At 44.8% G+C, this 26,518-nt stretch overlaps 1 protein-coding gene across 1 annotated transcript in view; it reads right to left on the bottom strand.

Annotated features, from left to right (window-relative positions):
• The window catches only part of SLC22A3 (solute carrier family 22 member 3), a 28,696-nt gene extending 6,359 nt beyond the window's left edge, over nucleotides 1–22,337 (bottom strand). The window contains exons 1-5 of the mRNA XM_075088042.1: nucleotides 21,624–22,337; nucleotides 10,257–10,360; nucleotides 8,113–8,267; nucleotides 5,025–5,190; nucleotides 3,534–3,651 (exon numbers count right to left, since the gene is read on the bottom strand). Coding sequence (XP_074944143.1) covers nucleotides 3,534–3,651; nucleotides 5,025–5,190; nucleotides 8,113–8,267; nucleotides 10,257–10,360; nucleotides 21,624–22,037 — 957 coding nt within the window. The 5' untranslated portion in view covers nucleotides 22,038–22,337. The remainder of the gene's footprint in view (nucleotides 1–3,533; nucleotides 3,652–5,024; nucleotides 5,191–8,112; nucleotides 8,268–10,256; nucleotides 10,361–21,623) is intronic.
• Nucleotides 22,338–26,518: the final 4,181 nt, after the last annotated feature.

The following is a 26,518-nucleotide window of genomic DNA, read 5'->3' as shown; positions in this document are numbered from 1 at the left end:
CCAGCTTGCTGCTTTTAGCACTCCAGAGTGGTGCACAGATATGGGAAATAGCTTATAACTGGATGTGGCTGTGGGCTTTCCTTAATGATGATGATGCAAAATCAGAAAAAAAAATCCCCAGTCTTGACTTGAGAGTGGAAAAAATTATTTCCTTGTTGTACACTGAGAGAGGTTAACCTAGGATTTCTTGGAAGGTAATAAGTGGTCATTGTCATGTCAAGGTCACTGGGAGCAGAGCTACCTTCTGCCAGAGGTGACAGAGAGGAGGAGACTGTTGCAGGAAGGGCAAAGTGATGGGCTGCAGAGAGGAGGGAGAAGGGGGTGAGCAGCAAGCAATGGGCTTGGGAACACAGCTCTTTGCACAGCCGGGCAGCAGGAAGAAAAGAGGAATGAGAGAAAAAGCAGATCTGTGAAGGCGCTTGCATGCTACAAAACATTCAGTTGGTGACTGGTGAAATTCAGAGGGTCTTAAAATACACAAACACTGTGGTGAACATGGCTTTTATCCTGGAAGAAAAAAATCCTGCAAAGTATGAAATAATGGTCTTCATACTGCTTACAAAGTATAGTAAATCTGTTTACAGCTTCTGCCAATACAGTCACAATGAAGCACTCAATGATATCATTAGTTAGGAGGTTTAACAATAACAGGAAAGGGCAGGATTTCACACAGCCTGTGTTTACATGTTGGAGTTCATTGCTATAAGACATTGTGGAACCAGAATATTAGCAGGGCCAAAAAGGGATTAGGCACATTGGTGGAGGCTGTTTTTAACTGTGGTCAGCAGTTTTTAACCATGATGTCCAAGCCAGGCGGCAGCCCTTTTGTTCATATGTTCATCTGGCAGGTGAGGAAGACAAGGAAGAGAAGGCAGAGGTGGTTTTAGGCAGGGACAAACTGTGAGAGCCCCCAAGAACTGGCAGCCATGGCTGGGAGTGCCATCAGCTCTCAAAACAGCTGTGGGCAACATGGGGTTAAACCTACTGCGCCTTTTTAGGAGGATTTTCGTCAGCCTGGCTGCTTTAACACTCAGTTATTGTCCCCCTCCTGAGAGGATCCTAAGAGAGCAAATTGAGGAGTAAACCCCTCTATGACTGCAGCACCTGCTGCCCACATGGGTGCAGAGGCCGAGGAAACTATCCTGGCTAGTGGGGAGATGTGGGTGAAAGGATGAAGAAGCGCATGGGAACATGCAGATCTGTGGTGAGAACACGGGTAAAGACCAAAGCATTGCCCAAGGGTCTTGTCAGCTCAGCCAAGGCTATGCCCAAAGCTTTCACCCTGTATTTGTTTTTCATCTCATAAGGTAGCACAGATGTTTTTCAGTGAGATTTGCCTGGATGTATTTATGCATGACTTTTTCATAACTGAGCAACACAAAACTTTGTAAGGGGGCAGGGAAACCTCACATTTGTTTGAACTTCCTTTCTACTCCCCCTTGCTTTTCTTCTGTAACCAGAGCCGGAAGTTTTCTTCAAAGTGCTGCCACTTCCACTGCGTGCCAGAGCCCTTTGTGGGACAGGTGGAGGTTGATGGGTTTCTGCACTGCTCTTGGAATCTCTCATATTATGGATATAAAGCTGCCATTACTTTGTTTATAAGAGCAGGTTGCCAGCCATCGGTTGTGACCTCGTGCAAATATGGGTTTAGTTTTCCAAAAGACTAAAGATAAATTAAGCACAGCTGCTACTATATATTTTTATGTCTTAATAAAGTCATAATAACCCCAAGCATGATGAGACATTTTTATTATGGATTAAGAAAAAAATCATTGTGGAAAGTCAACTCTTTGTGGGGAAAAAAATCCTCTTTTTGTTCTTTGAAGTCAAGGAGAGCTTTGCTATTCACATCTGTGCAGTCAGGAACTCAATGACAGGGCCCATGTTTCCAAAGAAAACTCTGGAGGCAGTTTTATAACCAGCTTCCCTGGCATTTTTATGTCCCACCAAATTACTTATCAGGTTTTCTGTGATAATTTTTAAAGATTCCTCATAGCACAGACATATAGTTCTGCACATGCTTAATTCTGCACAGGACAGTACATCCATGTATGTCTATAATACATATGCATATAAGTTAATGTATACTAGAAGTACATATGTCTTGATATGTATATATTGTAGAGATATGTATATGCATAAAGAGGGAGTGTTTTTAGATACACAATTCTCTCAAGAAGCGTCTCTTACTCAGCTAGTTGCAGTCCATTCTGCTTTTGGACAGAGACCAAAAATAAAAAAATTAGCTTGAAAAAAAAAAAAACCACCAAACATGCTAGGATAATCATGGGCAACTGGGAAAAAAAGGTTTTATAATTTACAGTTGATTTAGTGAGTTCTGGATGGAGCTGAACTGTACCAGTGTCATAATTCACAGAGCAAAAGAAGCAAATGTTTATCTGTGTTCATACAAAAGTAATCTGTGGTTTCTGCATGCTAATAAAAATGCAAGGCTGCTACATACAGAGCCGTGTAAGGGACTTGGCCAATGAAGTTGTTACCAATGTATTGGAAAATTTTTGCCAAAATGCATTGATGGATAATGCCTCTCTTTTCTCCCTGTCCCTCCACACCCGCACCACTTTGCCTGAAATTCTGGAGCTGCTACATGAAAGCAAAGTCTGACATGAGTTAAATACACTTGATCTGTGACTACCGTGCTTCCTGGAGATGCCCTCTCTCTCCTGGGTACAGCACCAAGAATGACAGACATTGTATATTAAAAACAGTCCCAGGAACAGATCCAGCACGAATCTGGATGTGTGGAGGTTAATCTGCTAGAGCTGTTTGTGGCTTAGGATCATGAGCAGGGACACTTAAGAAAAAAATGAAATACAACTTAAAACAAAAAGCAGGTAAAAACACACATCTCCATTCTGATGTGACTCTTTGAAAATGGTGATGTTTAGAGAGGGGAAGCGGGTGTAGGAACACAGGGCTGAACGTGGAGGGGGAACTGCAGCAGCACAACCTTCCTGCTGTGTGCTTCAGGCCATACTTGGCACTGGGTAATGCTCACCAGGATGGGGGAATCTCACTGGTGTATATGCCCCAGCCAACAACAAGAACAGCCTTCCCTATTTTGAATTTTGGGGCATATTTTTCTGCTATTGGAATGGAAGCAAATTTATACTCAAATTCTGATTTCCTACATCATCATCTCTTTGAGCTGTAAAAGGAAGTTCTAGCAAAGGAGCCACGGAAGTGGATCCTTCTGTGTCCATCACTCTGTCAGCTGAAATGGCATGAAATGCCATCGGATCTCAGGATAGTTTGTGATATTTACCACAAGTTTTTAAAGTAGAAGAGTTCCAAATAAAGGACCTGATTCATATTTTCAGCCCGTGTCTTTCCAGCCAGTTCACTTATACCCTCTTGCAATTGACAAAGTATGGGACTGACAATCTTGTTCTGGTGTGACACTGCAAGATGGTTGCCCATCACATAAAGAGAATGCATTTTAACACAACTGAACCTTCAAAAGATTAAGAAAGTTTGGGAAAAAAAACTCTAGCTCAAACAGATTACAATACCTCTGAGTAATGTGGTGAGAGATATTTCCCATTGTGTTTTGCAATGTCATGCATGATTTTTAATGCCTTCTCTCCCTTCTTCCGTGTCAGGAGCCAACGCGGAGATTCAGGAACCACCCTGTAAGAACACAGGGGACTTGCCTTTTAACGTCATAAGTAAACCAAAGTCCTTTGCCTTTTGCCTGTGTTAATACACAACAAACTGATTTTTCATTCTTTGGGATATAGAAACTCTTTTGTGGACTGCTTTTTCAGTCTCCTGTAAAATATCTGACCCTTGTGGGCAAGAAAGAAGAAAATAGGCTACTCAGCGAAGATGAAAAATAAGAAATCTAACTATTGTACTTGCATAATGGATGTCAAAAGTCTTACAATCAACAAGCAAACAAGGTGCCTGTAGAACTGCAAGGAACAATGAAAGTCAACACTAAACACAGGCAGTTCCAAGTACAGGCAGACCAGGGAGCTTCTAGCTGTACCTTTATAAGATACAAACACACACACACACTCAAATGTAAACATATATTATAAACTGAACACAAAGCAATACTACTGGTTGGTGTTTTGGTTTGTGCTAGCCTAGGGTTAGGCTGATTCACAATGTAAAAGTTCACAACAGGCAATGATTAAGGAAAAAATGTGCAGGAAGGGGGTATGTGGATTAGTTTCTTCAGATCCAGCCCAGAGGATGGCTGCACTCCACTGGGGCTGATGTCCACCACAGTATAGTGCCCTGCTTTCTTGTAGCTGTACTGCCCAATTCATGGGACCTGTAGAGCAAGTTCAGGCTTGAACTGAGTACATAATTAATCGTAGAGGTGTGGTCCCATGGCTGATGGGAAAAGCAGACTTTGGTCAAGTTAACCAGATAAACAGCCAGCCCCAGAGCTAAGCAGGAGCAGAGCAGGATTCTGTGAAGGGTCAGCTGTGGCTGACAAGAGAGGCAAACTGTTGGAGCAGGTCCTGAGGAGGGTCACAAAAATGATCCAAGGGCTGGAGCACCTCTCCTACAAGGACAGGCTGAGAGAGTTGGGGTTGTTCATCCTGGAGAAGAGAAGGCTGCAGGGAGACCTTATTGCAGTCTTTCAGTACTTGAAGGGGGACTGTAGGAAAGATGGGGGCAATCTCTTTAACAAGGCCTGTTGTGACAGGGCAAGGGGGAATGGTTTTAAACTAAAGGAGGGTAGATTTAGGCTAGGTATAAGGAAAAAATTTTTTATAATGAGGGTGGTGAAACACTGGAACATGTTGCCCAGAGAGGTTATGGAGGCCCCATCCCCAGAAACATTCAAACCCTGGTCAGAAAAAGCAAAGTCATGTATGTGTGTGATTCACTAAAAATAATTAAAAATGCCAAAACCAACAATATGTAAATATCTTCTTCCTAACCTACAACATCTTGAACACTGGAGACTTGGGACGACAGCAGGGGTTCTCAAGGCGCTTGAATAACAATAGCAATAATGACAAGAGCAATGACTGCAACATTACCAGTAGTAGAGCAGGAAGAGGAAGTTGGGCAGTGAAATGGCCAGCTGGATCCCCTGCCAGGTGGGAATCAAGTACGCAATTCCAGGGAGAATCATAATTCCCAGGGTGAAGAATATCTGAATCACAATCCCAACAATCCGCTGGTCAGAACCAACGATCTCCGTCACTGAGCAAAGAAAGCCAAAATAAACAACAAAGAAACAAACCTAACTCGAAGGAAAAATATTAGTGGTGGAACATAAGGTGACTGCATCCGGTCACAAGTCTGTCTAGCCCAACGTCTTGCCTTCAGCAGTGCAAGCATGTCACCAAGGCTGTCCAGGGCAAGCATGGGTAACGCCTCCTCATCAGTTCGCCCACTGTTCTTCAGCTAGACAGGTTTCTGACTGTGTGTTTGCTAATGAATTAAATAGGGCCAGAACAAGGGTTTGAGACTGCATCATGATCATGCTTAGTGTTAAATTTTTAGCACTCTTCCTGGCACAGTTTTGGCCCATGCTCCAGACTACAGGATCCTCCAGGCAGGGGCTGCTCCCAGCAGGTAATATGGACAAGACATCTGTGGGGAAGAGAGTTTAACCATACCGTGTTGGTTGCTCTGAGGGCTAAGGTATGGTATGGCCCACAGCTTGTTTTCTTTATTAGAACAAACATAGCCTTTATTGTTTGGGGTTTTTTTAATCCTTTGGTGGATTTTTTTATTCTGTGAATGTGCCTAATGACTTCTGAAACTCATGTAAACCCATATTTCAGGCTACGAGATCCATAGCTGAGATGATCAATGCATGGAGTGTCTTGTTTGTTTCAAAACTGTCACCACTAACTGGCCTTCAGAGTAAAAACAGAGGGTTTTGCCTTGGTTTATAATGCACAGAAAATACTTTTTTAATTTTACTAAAGAAGACGCAATTTTACAAGTAACAGAGATTCACTTCAGCTGGCAATGCAGGGAGATATGACACCATTACTATTGTTATTGACTGTTCATAACATTTGCATGCCTCGGGGGTAACTCTATTGCCTAAATGTAGCTGCTCAGCACCGGCCCAGGAAGAGCTGGGTTGTATGTAAAAACAAAGTGAGGTTCTTGGAGCAGCCTGTTGTGATTCTGAAGCCCAGATCAGTAGCTTGAGACACGTATTAATGACGACCATCCTCCCAGTGATCTGTATATATCTTTAAAAAGATGTTAGGTTGGTAAATTCTCTGGGTGATCCTGGGACATAAGAGTAGATCCCTGAAGGGTTTTAGATAGAATCACTCTCTTCAAGAATTAAGGACCTTGCTTAGGACTGTGGCAATACACTGGCCCTCAGAATGCTATATCTCTGAACCTTTCCCTAAAGTTAGGCAGACTGCTCTGAGCATTGGAAAATATTCCTTTCTGTCAAAACCTGGCCATCTTAAGGAAACCATGAGTCTGTCATAAAACATTTTGCTGCTTAGAGCACTTGCCAAAGTTTTAGGATGTCAGTTTAAAATTAGACCATGTGTTTGGAAGTGAGGGGAAAAGCAGCTTCTGGCTCTTTCACTGGATCTTGGACCTGAGCTGCTCAGCAATGTAACTGTGCCCAGAAAACTGAAAAGCTGCTGGCCTTTATTTAGATGCTGAGAGGGCTAGACAGGGGACTGGAAGAAGCATGTTTGACCTATGTCAACACAGTGTTCCCCAGTCTCACTGTAACCCTTTACATCTGGTTGCAGTTCTGCTCTCACTTGTCTAAATTCCACTCGGAATTAAAAAGAAAAAGTCATGGGCCTCAAAGACTACAGTGACATTACAAATTTTTACACTAGATAATGATGTTATCACTGTGTTTTGGATTATCACAGTAGATAACTGAATGGCTGATTTTCTTTTTAAGTAAATCTGACGCCCGATCTCTAATAGGATGCTTTCCTTAGTGCCATGCTATTTCATGCTCTGGAGAGGAGGTTCCCTTTCTGAACCTGGCAGTCATTCAAGATGTCTCAACAATACCCTGTTCTGGTGAAAAGTAAGCTTGCTATGCAAGAAGCTTCATCGCTGGGCCATGACTATAACCTGTCAAATAGTCTGGATCCCTGCTGTTTTGACACTATTTATAAAAAAGCTTCCCTTCCTTTTCCCTTTCAGGAAATAATAATCCTAATATGGACCCTGATGCCCAGCCTGACACTAAGCAAATCTTCCCAGCTAAAGAATGAAGACCAGCCATCCAAGTGTTTGTTCTCCCAGTGAGGAAAAGCAGTTAATTCCTTTGAGCATCTGTGGAAGATGTCCAGACTCTGCCAAAATTAACCATGTCCCTGTTTGTGTATCATGATTGATTTGAGGCTTGCTCTGCAGATTTTTATTATCTTGGTGATTGTCTGTGTAATAAGAAAGCCTATATATATACATATTCTACTCCTCCACCTCTTAATTATTTATGTTAATGCCTCCCCCATTGGAGTCCATAGATTAGATAGCCACAAAAGTCCTTAGATAACAGCAGCAGAAAGTGTTGCATTGTTGCTGAATTGACTATGGCCAGCTACAAGAGACATATTCAGATACCACAGTGATGGGTACAAAAGGAGAGCCTGGACATTTCTGAAGGACACATCATTCTTGTTAGTCTGCCCTCATGCATTACTTCTTCCTCACTTTTCTCCACGGGATCCTATGAGGTCAGGCAGGCAGGTACACTGCTACTCATTTCCATCTCACATCAGTACTGCGTAACAAAAAGAGTTTGCACTTGCTGCCATTTTCAAAGGCCACATCTGTACCAGCAAATTAGCAGATGGTGCCAGGTAAGGAAACACCAGACTGTTCAGCTGCTGGAAGTGTCCCCAGCATGGTCTGGACACAGGCCAATGACTGCTTCCTCAAAAATTCAGTTCAGGCATGAGGCTAGACTACAATTTGCATGCAGCCACCTTATCTTGGAGGACAAATGCATTAACTACAATGGACTTGGGTTATTCTTTGTCTGCTGACCCCAGGGCCAGTGCTTTGTCCCTAGGAAAAATTTTCATCAAGAGCAGATGTAGCTGAGCTCCCTGTCCTCCAAAAATCCCTCACTTTTCCTAAACAGAAAAGAAAGAAAATAACAGCTCTCACCAATCACGTAGCATGTCATCCAGGTTCCTTTGCCAAACACACCTTGGAGAAAACGGAAGATCAAAAATACAGTAAAGTTTGGTGCAAATGCCACTATGATACCACATATCCCAACCCCGAGACAGGAGAGCAGGTAGATGAGGATTCTGCCGTATCTGTTGAAAAAGGAAAAGAAAGACAAACTCACAGAAAGCCACAAAGATTTTTTTCCCTGGCACCTCATTTTAATACTGGATCTGAAAGCACCTTTTTGAGACCAGCCTTGTTCCAGAGGGAATCTGCCTGAAACTTAGTAGTGTTGGCCCTTCGATATGGGACACTTTTCCCTGCTGTAGTTATCACTGGTTTTATGTAACTAACTTTAAAACTGGTGATGTCCTCGCCAGTCCCCCTTTTATTTTAGAAAACAGTTTATCTTTTAGTAGCTAAACCATAGTCCATATGTTACAGTTCATATTTTTGACCAAGTTGAAATAACAACAACTTTTGTTGGGGATTTCTGTTTTCACAAATTATTCTCCTAAGAGTAATTACAGACAGGTCTGTGAAAGTAAGTAATTTCTTCTTCAACTGCTTTATGTGATTTTCCAGTGGTTTGTTTAGATTTAAGACTGCTTGTTTTCAAAGTCTGCCTAATGTATTTGAGTGTTATATTCCAGCAAAAAGCATAATTTTTAATAGGTAAACCCATAATTCCAAAGATAAACCATAATTAAAAAAAAAAAAAAAAAAAACAACAACAAGAACAAAAATTACCACCTCCCTGTAGTTTCATGACAACCATGTCCTTGGAACACAACTAGAATTTACAACTTGATCTCTTCTGCATTGTTGTTGTTGCTGTTTCAAGAAAGTGTGAAAACTGGTACAGCGGTTTCCCTTACCAAAAAGTATTTGTGATAATGTTGTTTTGTTCAAAACATTTAATGAGAAGAATTTATATGGGACAAAAATCAGCGTATTTTCAACCAGATTCATTCTTTGGAGTGCTGTCAAGGAGACGAGTCCACTGGTCTGGCTACAGTACAATCCCCAGTGCTATCAATGTGCAACATTCATAGTTGTACTGTAGCTACATTATGCTTGATACACAAGTACTCCTAGATGTATTACCTCGTTTTAATAATTAGCTGTAGTATCTCTACTCTTACACAGTCTTAAGGTGCTATTATCATAACTGCCCTGCCAGACACTGAGCAGAGATATTGTAAGTTAGCCAGCACATTGGCATCTTTTTGGCCTTACTTTATCCCTTATTACTATATTCCTGGGAAAGATCATGTTTTCCTTAAAAGTATTTTTGTTTGCTAGTTCAAAATTTGTTATCTGAGATGACATTCCAGATAAATCCTGCCTACAAAGAAATCATACATTAAGCTATCATTACTATTATTACAGATACCAAAGAAAAAAATCAGGCAGGAAGAACGTATTTTATGACCTGAAGAAATATTTCTGCCAGTTAAATCAGCAGTAGTGCTCTCAGTCAACACATAGGTTGACTACAATTAATTATCAGCACAAAGCACAAATCAGGCTCCCTTTTTTAAGAGTAAGGTAGAGCTTATGGGAGCTCCCCACTCTGGGGCAGGTTGGCTGCTCAAGCCTGAATATTAGTCACATCTTTTCCTTGGTGTAAACCAAGCTCTAACACAGTTGAGGACCAGCTGGAGGGAGCTATGACCTTGGTGGTAAGCATATGAGTCCAGCCTGTGAATGGAGAGAATCACCATACTGAGTCCCTTCCTTTCCTTAGATAGCTGCTTTCTTCATCAATGGCACCTATTAAACATCCTCCAGTAAACACCAGTCCAGAAAACTCCTCTGAATGCTTCCTTTTCATTTCTGTGTTCTTCTCACCTTCCTGGGTCCAGATATGCGCAGAAAACTTTGGAAAGAGCAAGAAAAGCCCTTTTCATGACAAATTAATGTCCAAACATGATCAGTAAGTATGGTCACATGAAATTTCCAGCCCAAAAGGAAACAAAGATTACACTGGCTGGATTTTGTTAACCCAGGCCAGGGACGTTTATCCAAAGTGAATTAAACCTCCAAAGTGTTGATACATGCTTATTGCAGGTGACACTACAAGTGATTTCACCTCTAAAAAAAAAAATCAAAGGACAGTAGCACTTGTACAGTACCTGTCTGCAGCGTAGCCCAGGGTGAATGCGCCGGCCAGAAACCCCAGATTGAGGATAGCCTGTGAGAGATCCAGCATCCAGCTATTGCCGCACACAAGGTTATACTGAGGGAACAAGGGAGAGGCATAAACACCCCAGGTGGGTCATTCATCATCCTCAGGGTCAAACATTATAGAAACTGCACAGGGCCAGGCAGGAAGGGGAAGAGGAAGGGAAAGGGGAAGTTCAAATGTGCTTGTTCAACAGCAAGCACCGATGTGCCAGGGAAGCGCCGTCATAGCGAGCACTCTTCAAGCTATCATGAAGATAGAGGGAGGGCTCCTCCTTGGCAAAAGGATGCGGTTTCACACATCAGTTGTCCATATATGGAAAGCAAGTTGCTTTTTTGCAAACCAAACACAACACTGTTAAATATGTTGCCAAGGCAAAGCCGTGACTTTGTTTAGTGCAGAATAAGGTTACACAGCTATAGCCACTGAAAACATCAGCTTATAGAAATGGTTTAATTCTTTTTCTTAGTGCCTTCTAAATAAAAGCAAAAACATGTCGCCTCTGAGGAAATTGAAAACAGAGCTCAGATCAGTTTCAGACACATTGAGTATGTATTTTCTTGGTGTAGGTTTCCCAGACTTTTCTATTCCTTACACTGCAGTAGCCATAACTCCCTAACGTGACATTACATTGGTGCATATCTGAAGAACTCATTAACAGGGATGGGGATGGGTAGGGTGAAGGGAAGAGGGAAGTAGGTAAGAGGAAGGAAGACAAAGAGACTAGGAGTTAAAACTAAAATAAAACTAAAAATAAAGTAGTTATCCAGAGTGTATGTCATTGGGAATTACTTTAGAGGTTCTTTGAGAATAAAGAAATACCAACCACTGCCTGCCACGTTCTGCAGACCTTATGGGAGTTGGGCGGTTTCAGTTCATACCAGGGGTAACCTTAGGAACAAGGCAGCTTCAGGACCAAGGGAAGCCACAGACAACAGCAGCTGCTAGACAGACCCTTTTGCTTTCAGGCATGAGCTGTAAAAAATCTTTTTATTGCTAAAAAGGAGCTGGTTGCTGAAGCACACACAGCAGGTCATGTCTGGGCTCATCCATATGCGTACCACAGTACCACTGCTCAAATACTGTGCTTGGAAGGGGTGGTCACAGGGTGGTTTTGATAGAAGATTCTTCTGCCTCTTCTGCTACTCACAGTTCTCCGGATTCTGAAATGTAGTGCCATGAGCCCAAGATCTGTCTTAGCTCATTTACCTGCTGTAATGCCCAGCAGGTATTGCCTCAGCCTGGGATTTCTGAGGTGCCTCTGCAGGAGATACAGAGGGCACCCAGACTTGGATTTCACTGAGCTTGAATCTGGACCCAAAAATCTAAAGCAATACTCCTAAATTTTTTAAATGTTTATTAAAACCATTTCTTTTAATATTTTGAACTCCACACAGGTGTCATTCACACTCATTTCTGATGGGCTATTCTTCACTTTTTAAAATGAAACTCCTCAGTTTTGGTTCCAAATATACTATTAGCACTGTCACTGACAGTAGCCATAGGAGAATGACTGTCATTCATTATGACAATTTTACTGAAGTCCAGGATTTGGGTTGGTTTGTGGCTTTTTGTTTTTCTTGAAGCCACAGGCCTGAGAATGTTGTGACTGAGAACTGCAGTTTCCAGCTTTCACAACTGTGAAGAAAAAGTTGACTAGTAGTCTCATAGGTCCCCAACCCGACAGATATCCTACCCCCACTAGCTTTCAACAAAGTCATGGTCTTGATGTCAACCCCTTCACTCCAGGGAGCCTGACTGGCCACGTTTCAGCCAAGCCAGGCCATCAGCATCTGTCTTCCACTCCTGTAAATCTTGAACAGGAGCTGCAGAAACCTCAGCTTCTTCTGAGAGTAATAAAACATATTCTCAGCTGTCATACTCAAGGGCTATTGCAATGCTTTCATAAACTAGCCTGAACACAAAGCAGCACTTTAAGACTTCAAATGTTGCTTAACCTCTTCTTGAAACAATGATGACCCTGGCATATACTATCAAAAGAAGCAGCTTTGCAAAGCAGAGTTTTTTCATTATGGTGACCATTAAAAGAAGACTTTAGAAGGCAATGCAATTGCCTGTGCTGGTGGCAGAGTTTGGGGCTCTCAGAGGAGCATCTGCAGCCACCTATACAGGGCAACACAGCTTGCCAGAGGGCCAAAAAGGTCCCTTCCAACCCCTACCATTCCATGTGTGTGTAAAAACCAGATGCAAGAAAATATTGGCTTCAAAAGTGTGCAGGGTGGAAGCTCTACAGCATTCCTAGGCATCACTGACCTTCCAGAGTCTCATCTTTTGGTGGGGTTTTTCACTGTCCTCTGCACTTATCAGGCTGAGGGCACTTCCCTACTCATATTACTCCAGGTTTCATCTCTTTTTCAAAAATTGTTTTCAGTGATGGAGCATGACAGAGGCCAGCTTCAACCTGCATGTGTGCTCCAGCTTTGAACACTGTTTAATATGAACCTTTGCACCATTATATTCCACTTCCAGCAGATGCTTGTGGAGTCACCCTGGGAGCACCATTACCCACAGCCGCAGAAAGGAGCCCTCACACCTCTCTCCTAGCAGTCCTCAGGAACAACGGAGAGATCTGAGCCTGTGCTCTGCACAGTGAGTTGTCTCACAGTGAAGGTTAAGGTGGCTCAGCACTTCACAAGCAGCTCAGCTCTTTGAAAGATCAAAACCTGGGAGGGAAATACCAGGCTGATAGATCAGCAGAGAGGCTTCATACAGGACCAAGTTTAAGAGCCCTTCACAGAATTGCCTAGGTCAGAGAGCAAAACATCCTTCAACGCTTGTGATTGCTCGTGATGAAGATGGCCACGAGAGAGCCTCCCCCTCATAAGCCAAAACAGAGAAGGAGAGAATGGGGAAGGGAGTAAGAGTGTTATTGCCTCCCCAGAGACAACAATAAATTAGTGTGAGAACAAAAATTAAAAGGTGTGTGCAATAACAAAACCATTAAAGCAATGTTTAAATGAGATGATGCTTACACAGACATAAAATCCTTAAATAAAAACATTGCAGATCACTTAAAATCCACTCACCCCTATTTTCCGTTGTCAGTATCAGAGACCAAGCCCCAGATTTCTAACACCTATAAATTGCATTGGGATTCCAGCTCTCCCCGAGCCGACACACTAGGTTTCACAAGACCCAGGAGGCTTGGGTATCCTGGCAGCCCAAGTGACGGCAAAGGGAGCACTGTCGTCAGCAGTGCCGGGTGGACGGCTGCCACAAGGATGAGGAGCGCTTCCCACCCTGCTGCAGGGTGGTTCCAACCTGACACCCTCAGTGCACTGCACAGCTGCTCTCCTGGGAAGGGCACCTGCCCTTCGAGGAGCAGAGGGGAAGTTACGAAGCTACAAAGGTAGCTGAGGAGCTCAGCTCCCAAGGTGGTGGTGCGTGGCAGTACTGGAGCCGTGCCCAGGCAAACAGCCAGCCTGCACATTGCTGCCAGGAGGGACCAGCCCCAGTGCCCACTGCAGGCACTGGCCTTTAGGGTTTATACTTTTGATCCTTTTTCAAAGGGTATATTTATTTTTTAACTAATTTGATCCCTCTTTACTGTAAACAGGGAATGAATAATCTGTCATGAAAGAAGGCAGGAGAACAAATGTGTGCCAGAAAGAGAGAGGGGGAAATGCCTTTACCAGAGAGGACTCTTTCATCTGAACAGCAATTTCAGATGATTTAGGCAGCAGCTGAAACTAGCTCTTGGCTAACAACATAGTCAAATATTTTTAATATTCTGGGAAATAGGAAAATACAGAAAACTAAGAAATTATGAGCTCTATCTGAAGAGATTAGTGACAATACACTAACTGTAGTCTCCTAAATTAGTCCTGTGCTTTGTTATTTTCTAAGTATTTAAATAACTTCTGGTACAGATAAGCATTCTCAGAACTTTTGTGTTTGCTTAACATAACACCTAGCATTTAAGTCATCATCCTGCTAATGCCTGCTTTTCGTTTGCAAATATAACCTTTAGAAGGGAATGTAACCTTTAAAAGAGAATTGCACACCCTGCAGAGATCTTTTTTTGATCCAAGCTGCCTGTCAGACCCACATCACCACTTCAGCTATGACCTGTTTTGGTTGTGCCTAATAGTTATCCCAACCTGCATCACTTGGAGGAAAAACATCTGCATCTGTTCACCCAGAATTTCAGCCTGTCTCCAGTTAGCAGTAGTCCTCCTATATAACACTCCCCCAAAACATCTCCCATGTCCCTTGCTAGCAGTCTCCACAAAAGGGAGCAGAGTGGTGCTCCCTCTCTGCTTGTGAACCATCATATGCCCATCCATGCATGGGCCGATGTTTACACTCCTACCACACAGGCTGCTCCTATGACCAGGCAGTTGTGGTCCACGCTGTGAGGGGCTTAGCAACCAGGAGCACTTCCATGCAAATATCTGGTGGCATCAAGGAGCAGAAGAGCTGTCCCTGTCAATAACCATCTCCCACTGTGAGTAATAGGAGATCCCATTCCCTGAAAGTACATGTTCTTCTCAAAACATACCAAAAAAATCCCAGCATATGGTCTTTAAATGTCACAGACTACCCTCCCATGATCACAGTTGGTTTCCAAAACTGATAACATTGAGAATGAAAAACTTTAGGGCTTTCTATCTGTCTAGACCACAGCTGTTTGACTTTGGTTTTCTTTGTTTTCTTCCTGAATGTTGCAGTTTGACAATGCCAGGGATGATGAGTTATGGCTCACTCCAACTGAAAATAAGCTGCAGAAGAGATGTGAGACCAGTGGCTCCTTGTTGAGCATCACACAACCCTGGGGAAGCTGAGACCCAGCTGAGGTTTCCCTTCAGAAGTGTCACCTCTATGGCTGCAACAGCACACCCTGGCTGCTGCAAAATTTGGGACATATTCTGAAGGAATATTGGGAGATGTTGGAGTGAGAAAAGCTTACTCTCCCATCCTTCCTGTGCATTTGTAGGTGTCTCGGTCCACAAACATTGTCTTCACAGTGCATGTCCATACCATGAAATAAACATTTCTGCTTTCACTTGAATAAGCTCACCCAGGACAACACAGAAGAAAGGGAATGTCACTATGTCCTGTGTTCAGTCAGTCCCATTTCCTCCATAGACTTGAAATTTAATTCTTAAAACATTTACTGGAGTGTAGGGGAGAAGGATGTGGAAAAGGAAAGGAAAGCCTTAGGTGTTTTCACCCTGATCTTAAGCCTACTTGTTGGCCTGGCTATACCTAGACCCTGTTAAAACCTAGCTAGTCAGCTCCTCTTTGCAATCATTAAGCTAGTGAACTAGCTCAGCTGTCCAGCTCCAGCTAAGGGCACATCCTCTTCCTCAGCATTGGCATGCCCCCTGCTAAGCCGCTCACTGCACAAGTGCATGCACCCAGCACAACCCTGCAACTTGCCTCTGCATTCAGTGCCATGCTTGCCTGTACAATTTCTATCCACTATATGACAAAAAGCATTATGTGCCTTAACACAGCCTCCTTCCACTTAGGGAGTTGACTAAAAAAGGCTGTGCCTGCCCAATTGATAAACAATCTGCATATGCACTCCTTTCCTCTTAGCCTTGGCGATGAGCTGTCATCCTGCGCAGAAGTGAGGTGCTGCCAACAGAGATGGGAGCAGAAACCAGCTCCCTCAGTACATCCCCTTCTATAGTGTCCTTAACAGAGTGGGGAAAATCAGTCCCTTCCACCCTGATGGCCTTGCAGTAGGGGCAGCCATACATTGCTGTTTGGAAATACATCCCTGTGATGAATGTTTTCCCACCTGCTAATGGCTTGAACACCCACACGAAATCCCAGTGCAGATTTACAGTAGGTGTGGTGTGGCTGGAAGGAACTACACTGGTGCACTTTGCTGATCTCTAAAGCAGCAGCAAGCTATCTGAACGAGATCTCCCTGGGAGAAGGAAGAGGTTTTGCACTAGGCACCTGTAGTTCATTAGAGTAATCTCTATAGAAAGGAGTGAGAACTGGCTGAGGTAGGAACAGAAGAAATGCCTGTGCATGACTAATGACTGGGAAACATGGGGGCCGTGGCAACTTCTCATTTCTTCATAGCTTTGGCAGGAGGCAAATGTTTTCCATTTTAGTTTGACGTGCAGACTAACCACAGGCTCATAATTCCTGGTACTTGAGAGGCCTTTATGCACCAAGCAAGTCCCAAAACACTTCAGCACACCTATCCCTGTAGAAATCCATTGCTTTAAATGACAACATGTCATTAAGAGTTCCTCAAAATGTAGCAACTTTGAGTAGGAGTTTGGAAGCACTTTATGACCTGTTGCAATTAAAATTCAAAATTATGGACAAAACTTTTAGGTCAATGAAGAGATCCACAGTGATTCCTCAGGCCAGTTACAACAACATATTGAGAGACCACACACATTTTAAGTGGCATTCATACAAGTGGCCAAACAAAGGCTGGTTTACCCTTCCTCTCCCAGTGACAAATGGTTTAGGGCAATATCCGTCACTTAGGGAAACCTAGGGAGATGCAGACTGTTGCTGCATATTCCTTATTTGTTGCTGGGCAGCTTTTCTCCATCTTTCTTGTCCTCTGGGCTGTCAAACTGCTATCTTTCACACAGCCTTACTGCAACAGAACACCCTGCAAGTGCATGCAGTGCAAAGGGAGAAATTACCTTTTTTTCTCTGTCAAAGCTTCTGTCAGAGTGCTAAGGAGCAGACTAAGCAAGGACACTGACCTTCTCCATTTCTTGTTTCAAGCTGAGCGCTTAATGGGACAAATGGAGTCAGTCTTTACCTGGCTCCCAGAGCACTGTAGCTCAAGGCCTGAGGAACAGCTTAGCTTTGAAAGCTTTAGAGGTTTCTCTCTTGTGCACGGCCCAAGGCCCAGCTGGTACCTTCACGTTCCTGCCACTCAGATCAGCTGGGTTCATTGAGCTTCCTAGGACAGAAGACCTGTTCTGTCCTTCTATTTTCTTTTGTCTATCCATGGCCAAAGCAAGAGGGAGGTGGAAAAACTTATCATCTCCTAAAGGGAGGAAAACAGCAGCTGTCCTAAAAATAGTAAGAAAAAACAAGGCCTGAACCCTCAGCCAGTGCCAGCTGACTCGATGGCAGTGGCAGAAACACGGCCTCACTGGTGTAACCCCTGCAAAGAACTGCTCCAGCCCCTCTCATCTGGGGAAAGTTTAGTCAAAGCTTCATAAGAAATTCAGCAACTGCTACCTCCTTTGATCCTCTGTCTGCCCTTTCCCTCCACTGCTTAATATTAATCCCACCATTACAGTGGAAATAAGACAGGGTACTGCCATGCCAAAGACAATAATCACACTAGATCAACACTCTAAGAGTGAATTGCATTGTTTATTGCCCTGGAGTAGGACAGCAAAAGGACCAGCTGTGCTTTCTCCATTCTGAGCTTGACTGCCATGTTATCTCCTGCTCTGAGGGACTGTAAAAACTATGAGACAGATATCATTGCCTTGCTTACAGGTTTCTCTACAAATGCGGGCTAACTTTTATTTTATTTTATTTTATTTTCTGAGACAGCTTGCAAGCAGAGGAGTAAGAAGATTTATCCCCAGCAGGTGCTGGGGTGCTGTTTAGATGATCATTTGTTCACCTCAGACCTCACATTTTTGCAATAAATTGTTGCCAGATCTTGAAATGACATCATCTACAGCATGAAGACTTGCTGCAGACAGGGCATATTGGAATCGGTTCCTTCTGCTGAACTCCTGCCAACACATGCTGCTAGTAAGCCTAAAATATGCCAGCTGTGCTGTGGCTGCGATGACCATGTAGACTTCCCTCTTCCTTTCGTCCACCGCCTTAGGCCATTCAACCTGCAGACTCGATTGTAATTCATGGACATGCCTCTAGGAGTCATCACGGCCAAAAATGTCTGAATAAAATGTCTATCATTTTGCTAACTATCACTAGCTGCACTTTCACAGAGTGCCAGATTTTCTCTGCTGGGACAAAAGTACATAGTGCCAAAGCAGTACTAAAGGTCAGTGACTCAGTCTTCAGCACAGTTTCCTGGAGAAGTTAGGTTTATTGACTTCAGTATGTCCTGGGTATGTGTGGCCCCCACAAGGCTCACCCAGCAGGAGATGGCAGGCAACATGGTTCCTACTTCAAGTATTACAGAGCACAGGGGTGATCTGGGCTCCCTTCCGGACCCTTGGGCCAGAACCTGAGGCCATGGCTCCCCCAGTCCACCGCAGCCCCCCAGCACCCCTGCTCCTCTGCCTGTTCCATCCACTGAGAAGAAGGGGTGTCCTTTCCTGCCCTCTGCCCCCTGTGAGAGGTGCTGATGTTACCAGTTTTCCGTCCCAAGCAGTGCCATCTGCATGCTATGACCAGCATCGTTTCAGATGGCATCAGCTGGCATAAGCCAGGCATGGATTTAGCTCGATAATTACCCCCTCAGCCTCCCTCTCCAAGCAAAACCTGAGAAGCCACTGGATTCGTGTCCCACTGCTGACGCACTCAGCTGCATCCTGCAGTTTCACAGGGAGCTGTGCAAGACCCACTCAATTAAATGAGAGCAGATTGCACCAGGCCAAGGTCCTCTGCACAGATCCACCACCTGTGACACCTTTGCGTTGGAAGAGTTGCTGCCAAGTTTTACACACTGCAGAGGACTTTGCTGATATCTTGAAACCTTTACATCATCACAGCTCTGGTTTGCTGGACTCTAATTCAGGCATCACAGTGCTGGGCTGTGTGTTCAGGACCAGTGGAAATTCCTTCTCTGATCTGGATTGCCCTCAAGGAAAAACCTGACCTAATGCAATGGATCACAGAGACGCTTAGGCATGTCACTGCTGAAGTAGGGACCTCCTCTCAGAGCCCATTCGACATCAAAAGATGATTTTAAAAGGGAACCTTTCACAGTATTCTGCTGCCTGTCACTAGACTAAGCTAACTATCTTTGCCACGTGTTGCTCCTGTGATGATTTCTTAATAGATTTTGCTCTTCTCAAATCCTGAAGGAGGAAAGCCCTGCTACATTCTTCCAGCATCCTGCTGTACCCCAGCACTGTGACTCAGGAGCCCCGCAGCAGCAGGTGATGCAGCAGGCACCTCAAGTACTGCTTACAAAGCAGTGGGTGCTTTTTATCAATCCACATTCGCCCTTTTTCCTCTGCTTTCTTCCAATGATGCTACTATGGACACTTTTGCAGAAGATAGCTATCCAAATGACGGAGCGGCCAGCGAGCAACATGCTCCAGTCATGCACAAATCAGAGCAATGAAGTCAGGTACTGTAATACCATTCATTTCACAACTCCTCATTAATCACTCCCTCAAGAGTCCCTCTGGGAGCAGCAGTGACATTGGTGATGGGACCTGCTGCCCTGGCACAGGGGACAGACAGTGCCAGCGTGTTGCTACTTGCAGACTGTTACTCCCTGGCTTTCCCATATGTGTATCTTTGGGAGCACAGGTGGGGAGCACTTCCACAAGCATCCCTTCATCCCTCCTCCTCCCCTGGCCCTGGAGGATCTTCCTAGGTGAAGGGGGGAAGAAGGTGCAGATGGACAAGTTGTTTGCCAGAGAACATTGAACCTTTCACTCCCATTTATTGCTGCAAGAGAAACACTGGTTTCATTTTCTCTTATCTGCACCCAGTGGCTCAGAGCTGCTGGAAAATCAAAGTGGCTTTGTTAGATACACAAACTGCTGCCATAAACGGATTCTGAGCACAATCTTATGGACACAACTTACACAGTTTCACCTACAGCAAGGCTGAAGGGAAAAACAAGGAACAACAAAAGAAAAGGATTCTCTATATTTTTATTTTTAAGATCTAAGGGGAACAACTAACACAGACTGCCCAGGTAAAACACGCCATGACCTAACCCCTCACAGTTCCCCAGCAGAGGTACCTTGGAGGCAGCAGCATAACCTTCCTACCGCGGCCATCCCTCACAGTTCGCTCAGGAGCCAGGCTGTGTCTCCCAGGCAGCATTCATCCTCCTGGCCACCCAGCCCTAGCTGCCACTGCCAGCATAGCCAGAGATACATCATTCCCAGGGACCAAAGTTTGACACCAGCTCCCTGTGTGTCACTGGCGGCCCTCCAGACAGCCTTGATTTCAGCGATCAAACACAAAAGCCAGTTCTGAAGCTTTACTCTAGGGCCAGCCAGGTGGTCTGAGTTCTCTTCTCCTGAGCATAGATCCTGGTTAAAGCTGCTCAGGTTGAATGCAGAGCTCAGAGCACAAAGCTCCTGCTTCGAAGAGCCTGAAGCCTGCAAGAAGATCCAGTTGTCCCAGCTGGATGGGGAAGGACAGTGAATTGAAAAGGTGGGATAGGCACTGCTTTTCAGTTCAGTGTTTGCTCAGGGCTTCACCTGCTGTGCCCTGCTCCGTGTTTCAGAGGGCACAGCTCCAGTGCAAGCACCCAGTTAAAAACCGAAGCAGGAGGCTCATGAGACAGGCTGGAGCCATACCCCACAGCTGAGCTGACACATTTTGCAGTGTACTTTGATGATTTCCTAGCCAACCCCTCTAAGCACACTTTGTATTTTCATCACCACATTGGTGACAGTTACTGTCAGGATGACCTTAAAGTACACAGTCCTAGTGTGCAGCCTGTGTGCTGGAGCCAGACCACAGCACATCCATGGCACGATTACAGATTACACAGGTGATCTCCTAGGAAAGCATCTTAAATGGTCTTTCACAGCCTCATTAAAAAGCCACTACATTTGCCAGCGCTTACCACTAGCGGTAACAGTCTGTGGTTCTCTGACATTTCGGGAAAAGCTGAATGACAGCTCTGAGAAAAAATGTGTGTGCTTGTTTTTTTTTTCTTTTGTAAGGATAATAATTTCTTCTGGCTCCTGTTAGAGCTCAGAAGAGCATCCTGCCACCAGTTTTTTTATTACCTGCAGACATAATTGTTCAGTACTGGAAATACAGAGAATGGATAACAAACATACAGCGAGCCAGATCAGAGCAAGTGGTATCAGCCACCTACACTTGGGTTTTATGCCACCAAATTTCTGGCCCAAAATTGAGCACCAAAAGCCTCAGCTGCAAGGATTTAACTCTTTATTTTAATCTGACATTCTTCTAGCGACAGAGCACTCTCTGTGTGGGGTACTTGGCTATGGAGAGCCACTCTTCAGATCAGCTCACCTCTTCCTAAAAGTTTGACGCTGACACTTGATGATATTCATGTCCTGATTTGCTTGTGACTCAGAACAAAACAAATCCAGAAAGCAAAACCAGCCACCAAAGCAAACAACCCTTGCAGCAGCAATCCTATTTTACTGCTGTAATCCCACACTGGGACAGAAGCCACTGATTAAAGGACAGGGATTTTCCTTACCTCGCTGACGATGGACGAGTGGGGCTGCTTATACACCCAGTTATCGTAGCATGGGGTGAGCGGCAGGTTGTCCGCACTGAGATTGCCATAGTGGGCAAGCGGGCTGGCACAGCTGACAGAGGCATCCCACACGATGTCCAGCCTCTCGCACTTTGCGCTGGAGGACCCATTCCCCAAGCACAGGGGCAGTACTGTGAAGTTTCGTTCCTCTTCTAGAGTCCAACCACATCGTTCACTTAATTCAACTGCCCCAGGGATCCTGCACCAGTAGTTGTCTGGTGTCCGCCCAAGGAAAACCACACTGGCGAACAGGAAAGAAAAAACTACGCCTGTCTGGCAAAGGAGGAAAAAGACCCGCTTTTGAAATCTTCCAAATTCCCCAGCTTCCTTCAAAACCTCATTGAAAGATGGCATTATGCGAGGCGGTCTGTCCACTTGGAGCAGTCCAAGAGATGTCAGAGTTTGCTCTCACACTTTGCAACAACTGCTGGCGCTTCCTATAAATGTGATCGTCTCTCCTCCCCTCGCTCCTCTCTTCTCATGTGCACGCACACACACACAGAGACATGTGGGTGTGCGATGCTGGTAGCACGAGAGGAGCTGGAACGGGGCAAAGTTACAGGCAGGCATGCAAGCGTGCACCCAAGCACACACACGGAGACTCAGGGCATGTCAAGTAGCGTGGGGCTTACCCACAGCCGGGGAGGAGTTCAATTTAAAGTGCACAAAGATGTTGTACGAGAGGAGGGGCATGCATTTCCTATTCATCCCGAATGTTAAACAGATTATGTAATAAACCCAGTTAACTCCTTCAGGGTGGGTGAGCCGCAAATGCCAGCTCCCACCATGACCTCTATAAATTAATAGGTGCAAGGATAAAGCAGAGAGTTAAACGGGAAAGAGCGCAGAAGCTGTTGCAAAAAGCAGTAGTGAGTGATACAGCCTCTCTGTGGGATAGCAGAGGCAGAAAGAAAGCTGTTTCAAAACGAGCTATAAAGTCTTTCCTTCAGCAAATAGAAACAAATACTGCAGCTAGGTTTAATTACTTCTCCAAAGCGCTTCTTTGCCATCCATACAGATTTAATGTGCAAGAGTCTTTCCTTTCTGTTTGTCAATAAAGTGGGGCTCACAAGCTGTGCCAGTGCAAAATATAGGATTTTTTTTTAAAGTTGGATCTACCTGCTCAAGAAGGCTTTTATATGACCTTGTTAATTTTAACTTCACAAAGTCTTTCAAGTATTTGAAAGATAAATGACTGGTTTTTCTTCCTCAAAAATGAATGGAAAACAAGTTATTTCACTTTTCTGTTCAGCTGTTTGTTTGAGAGGGGGGAGAAAGGAAGGGGGAGCCAAGAACAGGGTGCGTTTTCTCTGCACATGAGCACATCTTGTTCAGAACGCCCTGAATCAAACCAGACGTGCAACAGCAGGTGTTTTGTGCTTTGTTCAGGACCATGAGGTCCATAGCCACTCTTCTCCTGTGAGAAGGAGCACAGGCACAGCACCTAAGATGTCTCCTGTAATCCCGTGTCTCTGGTTACCTACAGTTTTGACCATAGTTGTCTATGGTTTTGAAGCAAATTACAATTTCTAAAACCATTAGATCCAGACCAAGTAAGTCTGACACGGACTTTGTAACAGACACGAAGACTGGTGCTGTGGTGTGAGCTCAGCAAAGATGTGCATTGCCGGATACACATGCGCTGCTGTGCTTGCATTAGAAGGTGCTTTTGAGGGAATTTTCTTTTACTCCTGGTTATGGTGTTTTTCAGTAATCAAGCTTAGAGGCCACGAACACAGTACCTCTGGGTCCAGGTCTGTGTCTAGGGAGATGGGACACTGTCTGGTGGCTGGTTTCAGAAAGAGAAGCTCTTTTATCCCCACAGGGCTAGTTGTGGGGTCAATCATGCTGAGATGTCAAAGGTGAGATGGTTTATCCTGACAGCTTCCAGTGACTGGGGAGGAGATTGTCCTTGTAGGGACCACCACAAGGACAAACATATGGAGACAGAGCCTGATACTCAGCCTGTGCGTTGCTCTTACAGCTCTGCTCAGGGGTGTATTAAACCTCCACAGCTCCTCAACCCTTACCCCAATAAAAAATGTTGCTTTTATCCCTGCTGGGTATTGGCTCAATTCTGAATCATAAGGGTTAGTCCCCTGTAAGCCATGTACCAATATAGCTGTGCTCAGCATTTTACCTTTTTCAGAAATCCATCAGTGCAACTACCACTACCACCTCTTAGCTCATCAGTGGAGCTAGACCAGATTCAGGTGAGTGAGAATTCAGTCCACTCTTGCAACATTGCTTCTGGAGCTACTTTCTTTTCCAAAAGAAAGCATGGTTTAGTAGCTGGTTGTCAAGCTTTCACAAATCTCATCCATTATGCTCTTGTCATGCCCAGCACATGCATCGCTGTCTGCTAGACCCAAAGACAAAATACTGGGGGAGATCAGCACTAATGTCATGGCAGTGGACATCTGGGAGCCTTCCTAATGTTCCCAGCAGTTACACTGTTGGCCTTGCACCTGAAGATTCATTCAGTAAAATCAGTTCAACTGCCTGGCATAGGTGATGTCAAAGTGACCTTAGTTCCCTAATGTTCACCCATGTTTTCATTTCTCTGTTCAGAAATATCTTGTCAACTTTTGCCACCATATCAGTGTGCTGCAGACTCCAGTTTGTCAAAGAAATCTAAAATATCCCAGTGACAGATGCATGAGAGTGTGCATTGGTGCATTTATTCTACAGCAAGCAATTCCCAGCCTCCCTGAGGCTTTCCTAGAACTTCAGCTCTGCATGCTGAACACATCTAAGGATGGGAAGATGATGGGTTTGTATACAAAGCCTGTAACTGTAATCTCTTGAAAGAATGCCTTTAAATCTTTAGGGACAGATCGCAGGGTCAAACCAGCATTTTGAACATTTTATCCTATACATGCAGTAAAAAAATATGTTCCTTGATGCTGGGAAAGAAGCAAGGGAAGAAAGAGACAGGGAAGATGTTGACTGATGAAGAAGACAGAAGCAGTAAAAATAGATGCAGAGAAGAGAACAGAAATAGGGAGGGGGAAGAGTGGGAAGGCAGCAAGCCAGAGAAAGAGCAGAGGCGGAACTGGTGTTGAAAGAGGAGCAGAGGAGAAAGATATAGAAGTACAACTAAACTACAATCATTAGTATCTTCAGTTGGAGCTCTGTTTAGAAGTCCAAATGTCACAGACTCACAGAATCACAGGTTGGAAGGGACCTCAGGGATCTTCTAGTCCAACCCTTCTAGGAAAAGCACATTCTAGACAAGATGGCCCAGCACCCTGTCCAGACAACTCTTAAAGGTGTCCAACGTGGCCAAGTCAACCACTTCCCTGGGGAGATTATTCCAATGGGTGACTGTCCTCACTGTGAAAAATTTCCCTCTCGTGTCCAATCGGAGTCTCCCCAAGAGCAACTTGTGTCCATTCCCCCTTGTCCTCTCCATGTGACTCTGTGTAAAAAGGGAGTCTCCGCCTTCTTTGTAGCTACCCCTTAAGTACTGGTACATGGTGATGAGATCCCCTCTAAGCCTCCTTTTCTCAAGGCTGAACAAACCCAGCTCTCCCAGCCTATCCTCACATGGCAGCTTCCCAGTCCTTTGGTCATCTTTGTGGCCCTTCTCTGGACCCCTTCCAGCCTGTCCACATCCTTTTTGTACAGCGGGTACCAGAACTGTACCCAGTACTCCAGGTGTGGCCTGACAAGTGCTGAGTAGAGTGGGATGATGACTTCTTTATCTCTGTTGGCGATGCCCTTTTTGATGCAACCCAGCATCCTGTTGGCCTTCTTGGCCACAGCAGCACACTGTTCGCTCATGTTGAGCTTCCTGTCCACCAGGACCCCCAGGTCTCTTTCCACAGAGCTGCTCTCCAGCCAGGTGGATCCCAGCCTGTGCTGCACTCCCGGATTATGTTTTCCCAGGTGCATGATCTTACACTTCTCCTTGTTGAACTTGATAAGGTTCTTGCTGGCCCACTCTTCCAGCCTATCCAGATCTCCCTGCAGAGCAGCTCTCCCTTCTGGAGTGTCTACTTCCCCACTCAACTTGGTGTCATCAGCAAACTTCATCAGGCTACACTTGATCCCATTATCCAGATCACTTACAAAGATGCTGAATAACATTGGGCCCAATATCGATCCCTGGGGGACTCCACTAGTGACAGGTTGCCAGTTTGAGAAAGAGCTATTTACCACCACCCTTTGGGTGTGGCCTGTCAGCCAGTTCCCCACCCACTGCACAGACCACTTGTCTAGGCCGTAACGCATTCATTTCTCCAGGAGGAGACTGTGGGGGACCGTATCAAAGGCCTTGGAGAAGTGCAGGTAGACAATGTCCACTGCCTGACCCACATCAACCAGGCAAGTCACTTTGTCATAGAAGGCCACCAGGTTTGTCAAACATGATCTGCCCTTAGTGAAGCCATGTTGACTTTTCCCAATCACATGCTTCAATTGACTTATGATGGCCCCCAGGAGGATTCGTTCCATAACTTTCCCAGGGATTGAAGTAAGGCTGATGGGCCTATAGTTACCCGGATCTTCCCTTGAACCCTTCTTGTACATAGGGGTAACATTTGCCTTCCTCCAGTCCTCTGGGACATCCCCCATTATCCATGACTTCTCAAAGATTATGGAGAGTGGCCTTGCAATGGTGTCAGCAGGCTCTCTCAACACCCTCGGGTGGATGGCATCAGGGCCCATTGATTTGTGGGGGTCAAGCTCCTGTAGTAATTCATATACTAACTCTTCCTTCACTGATGGTGGGTCAGTGTTTGGTTCAATTGGCAATTTTGTTCCCAAAGCCTGGGACCCTACAGCGCTGGTAAAGACAGAGGTGAAGAAGGTTTTGAGGACCTCTGCCTTTT

The sequence above is a fragment of the Phalacrocorax aristotelis genome, chromosome 3, assembly GCF_949628215.1.
Source record: "Phalacrocorax aristotelis chromosome 3, bGulAri2.1, whole genome shotgun sequence".
Classification (NCBI taxonomy): domain Eukaryota; kingdom Metazoa; phylum Chordata; class Aves; order Suliformes; family Phalacrocoracidae; genus Phalacrocorax; species Phalacrocorax aristotelis.
This window is presented reverse-complemented; position numbering and strand designations above follow the sequence as displayed.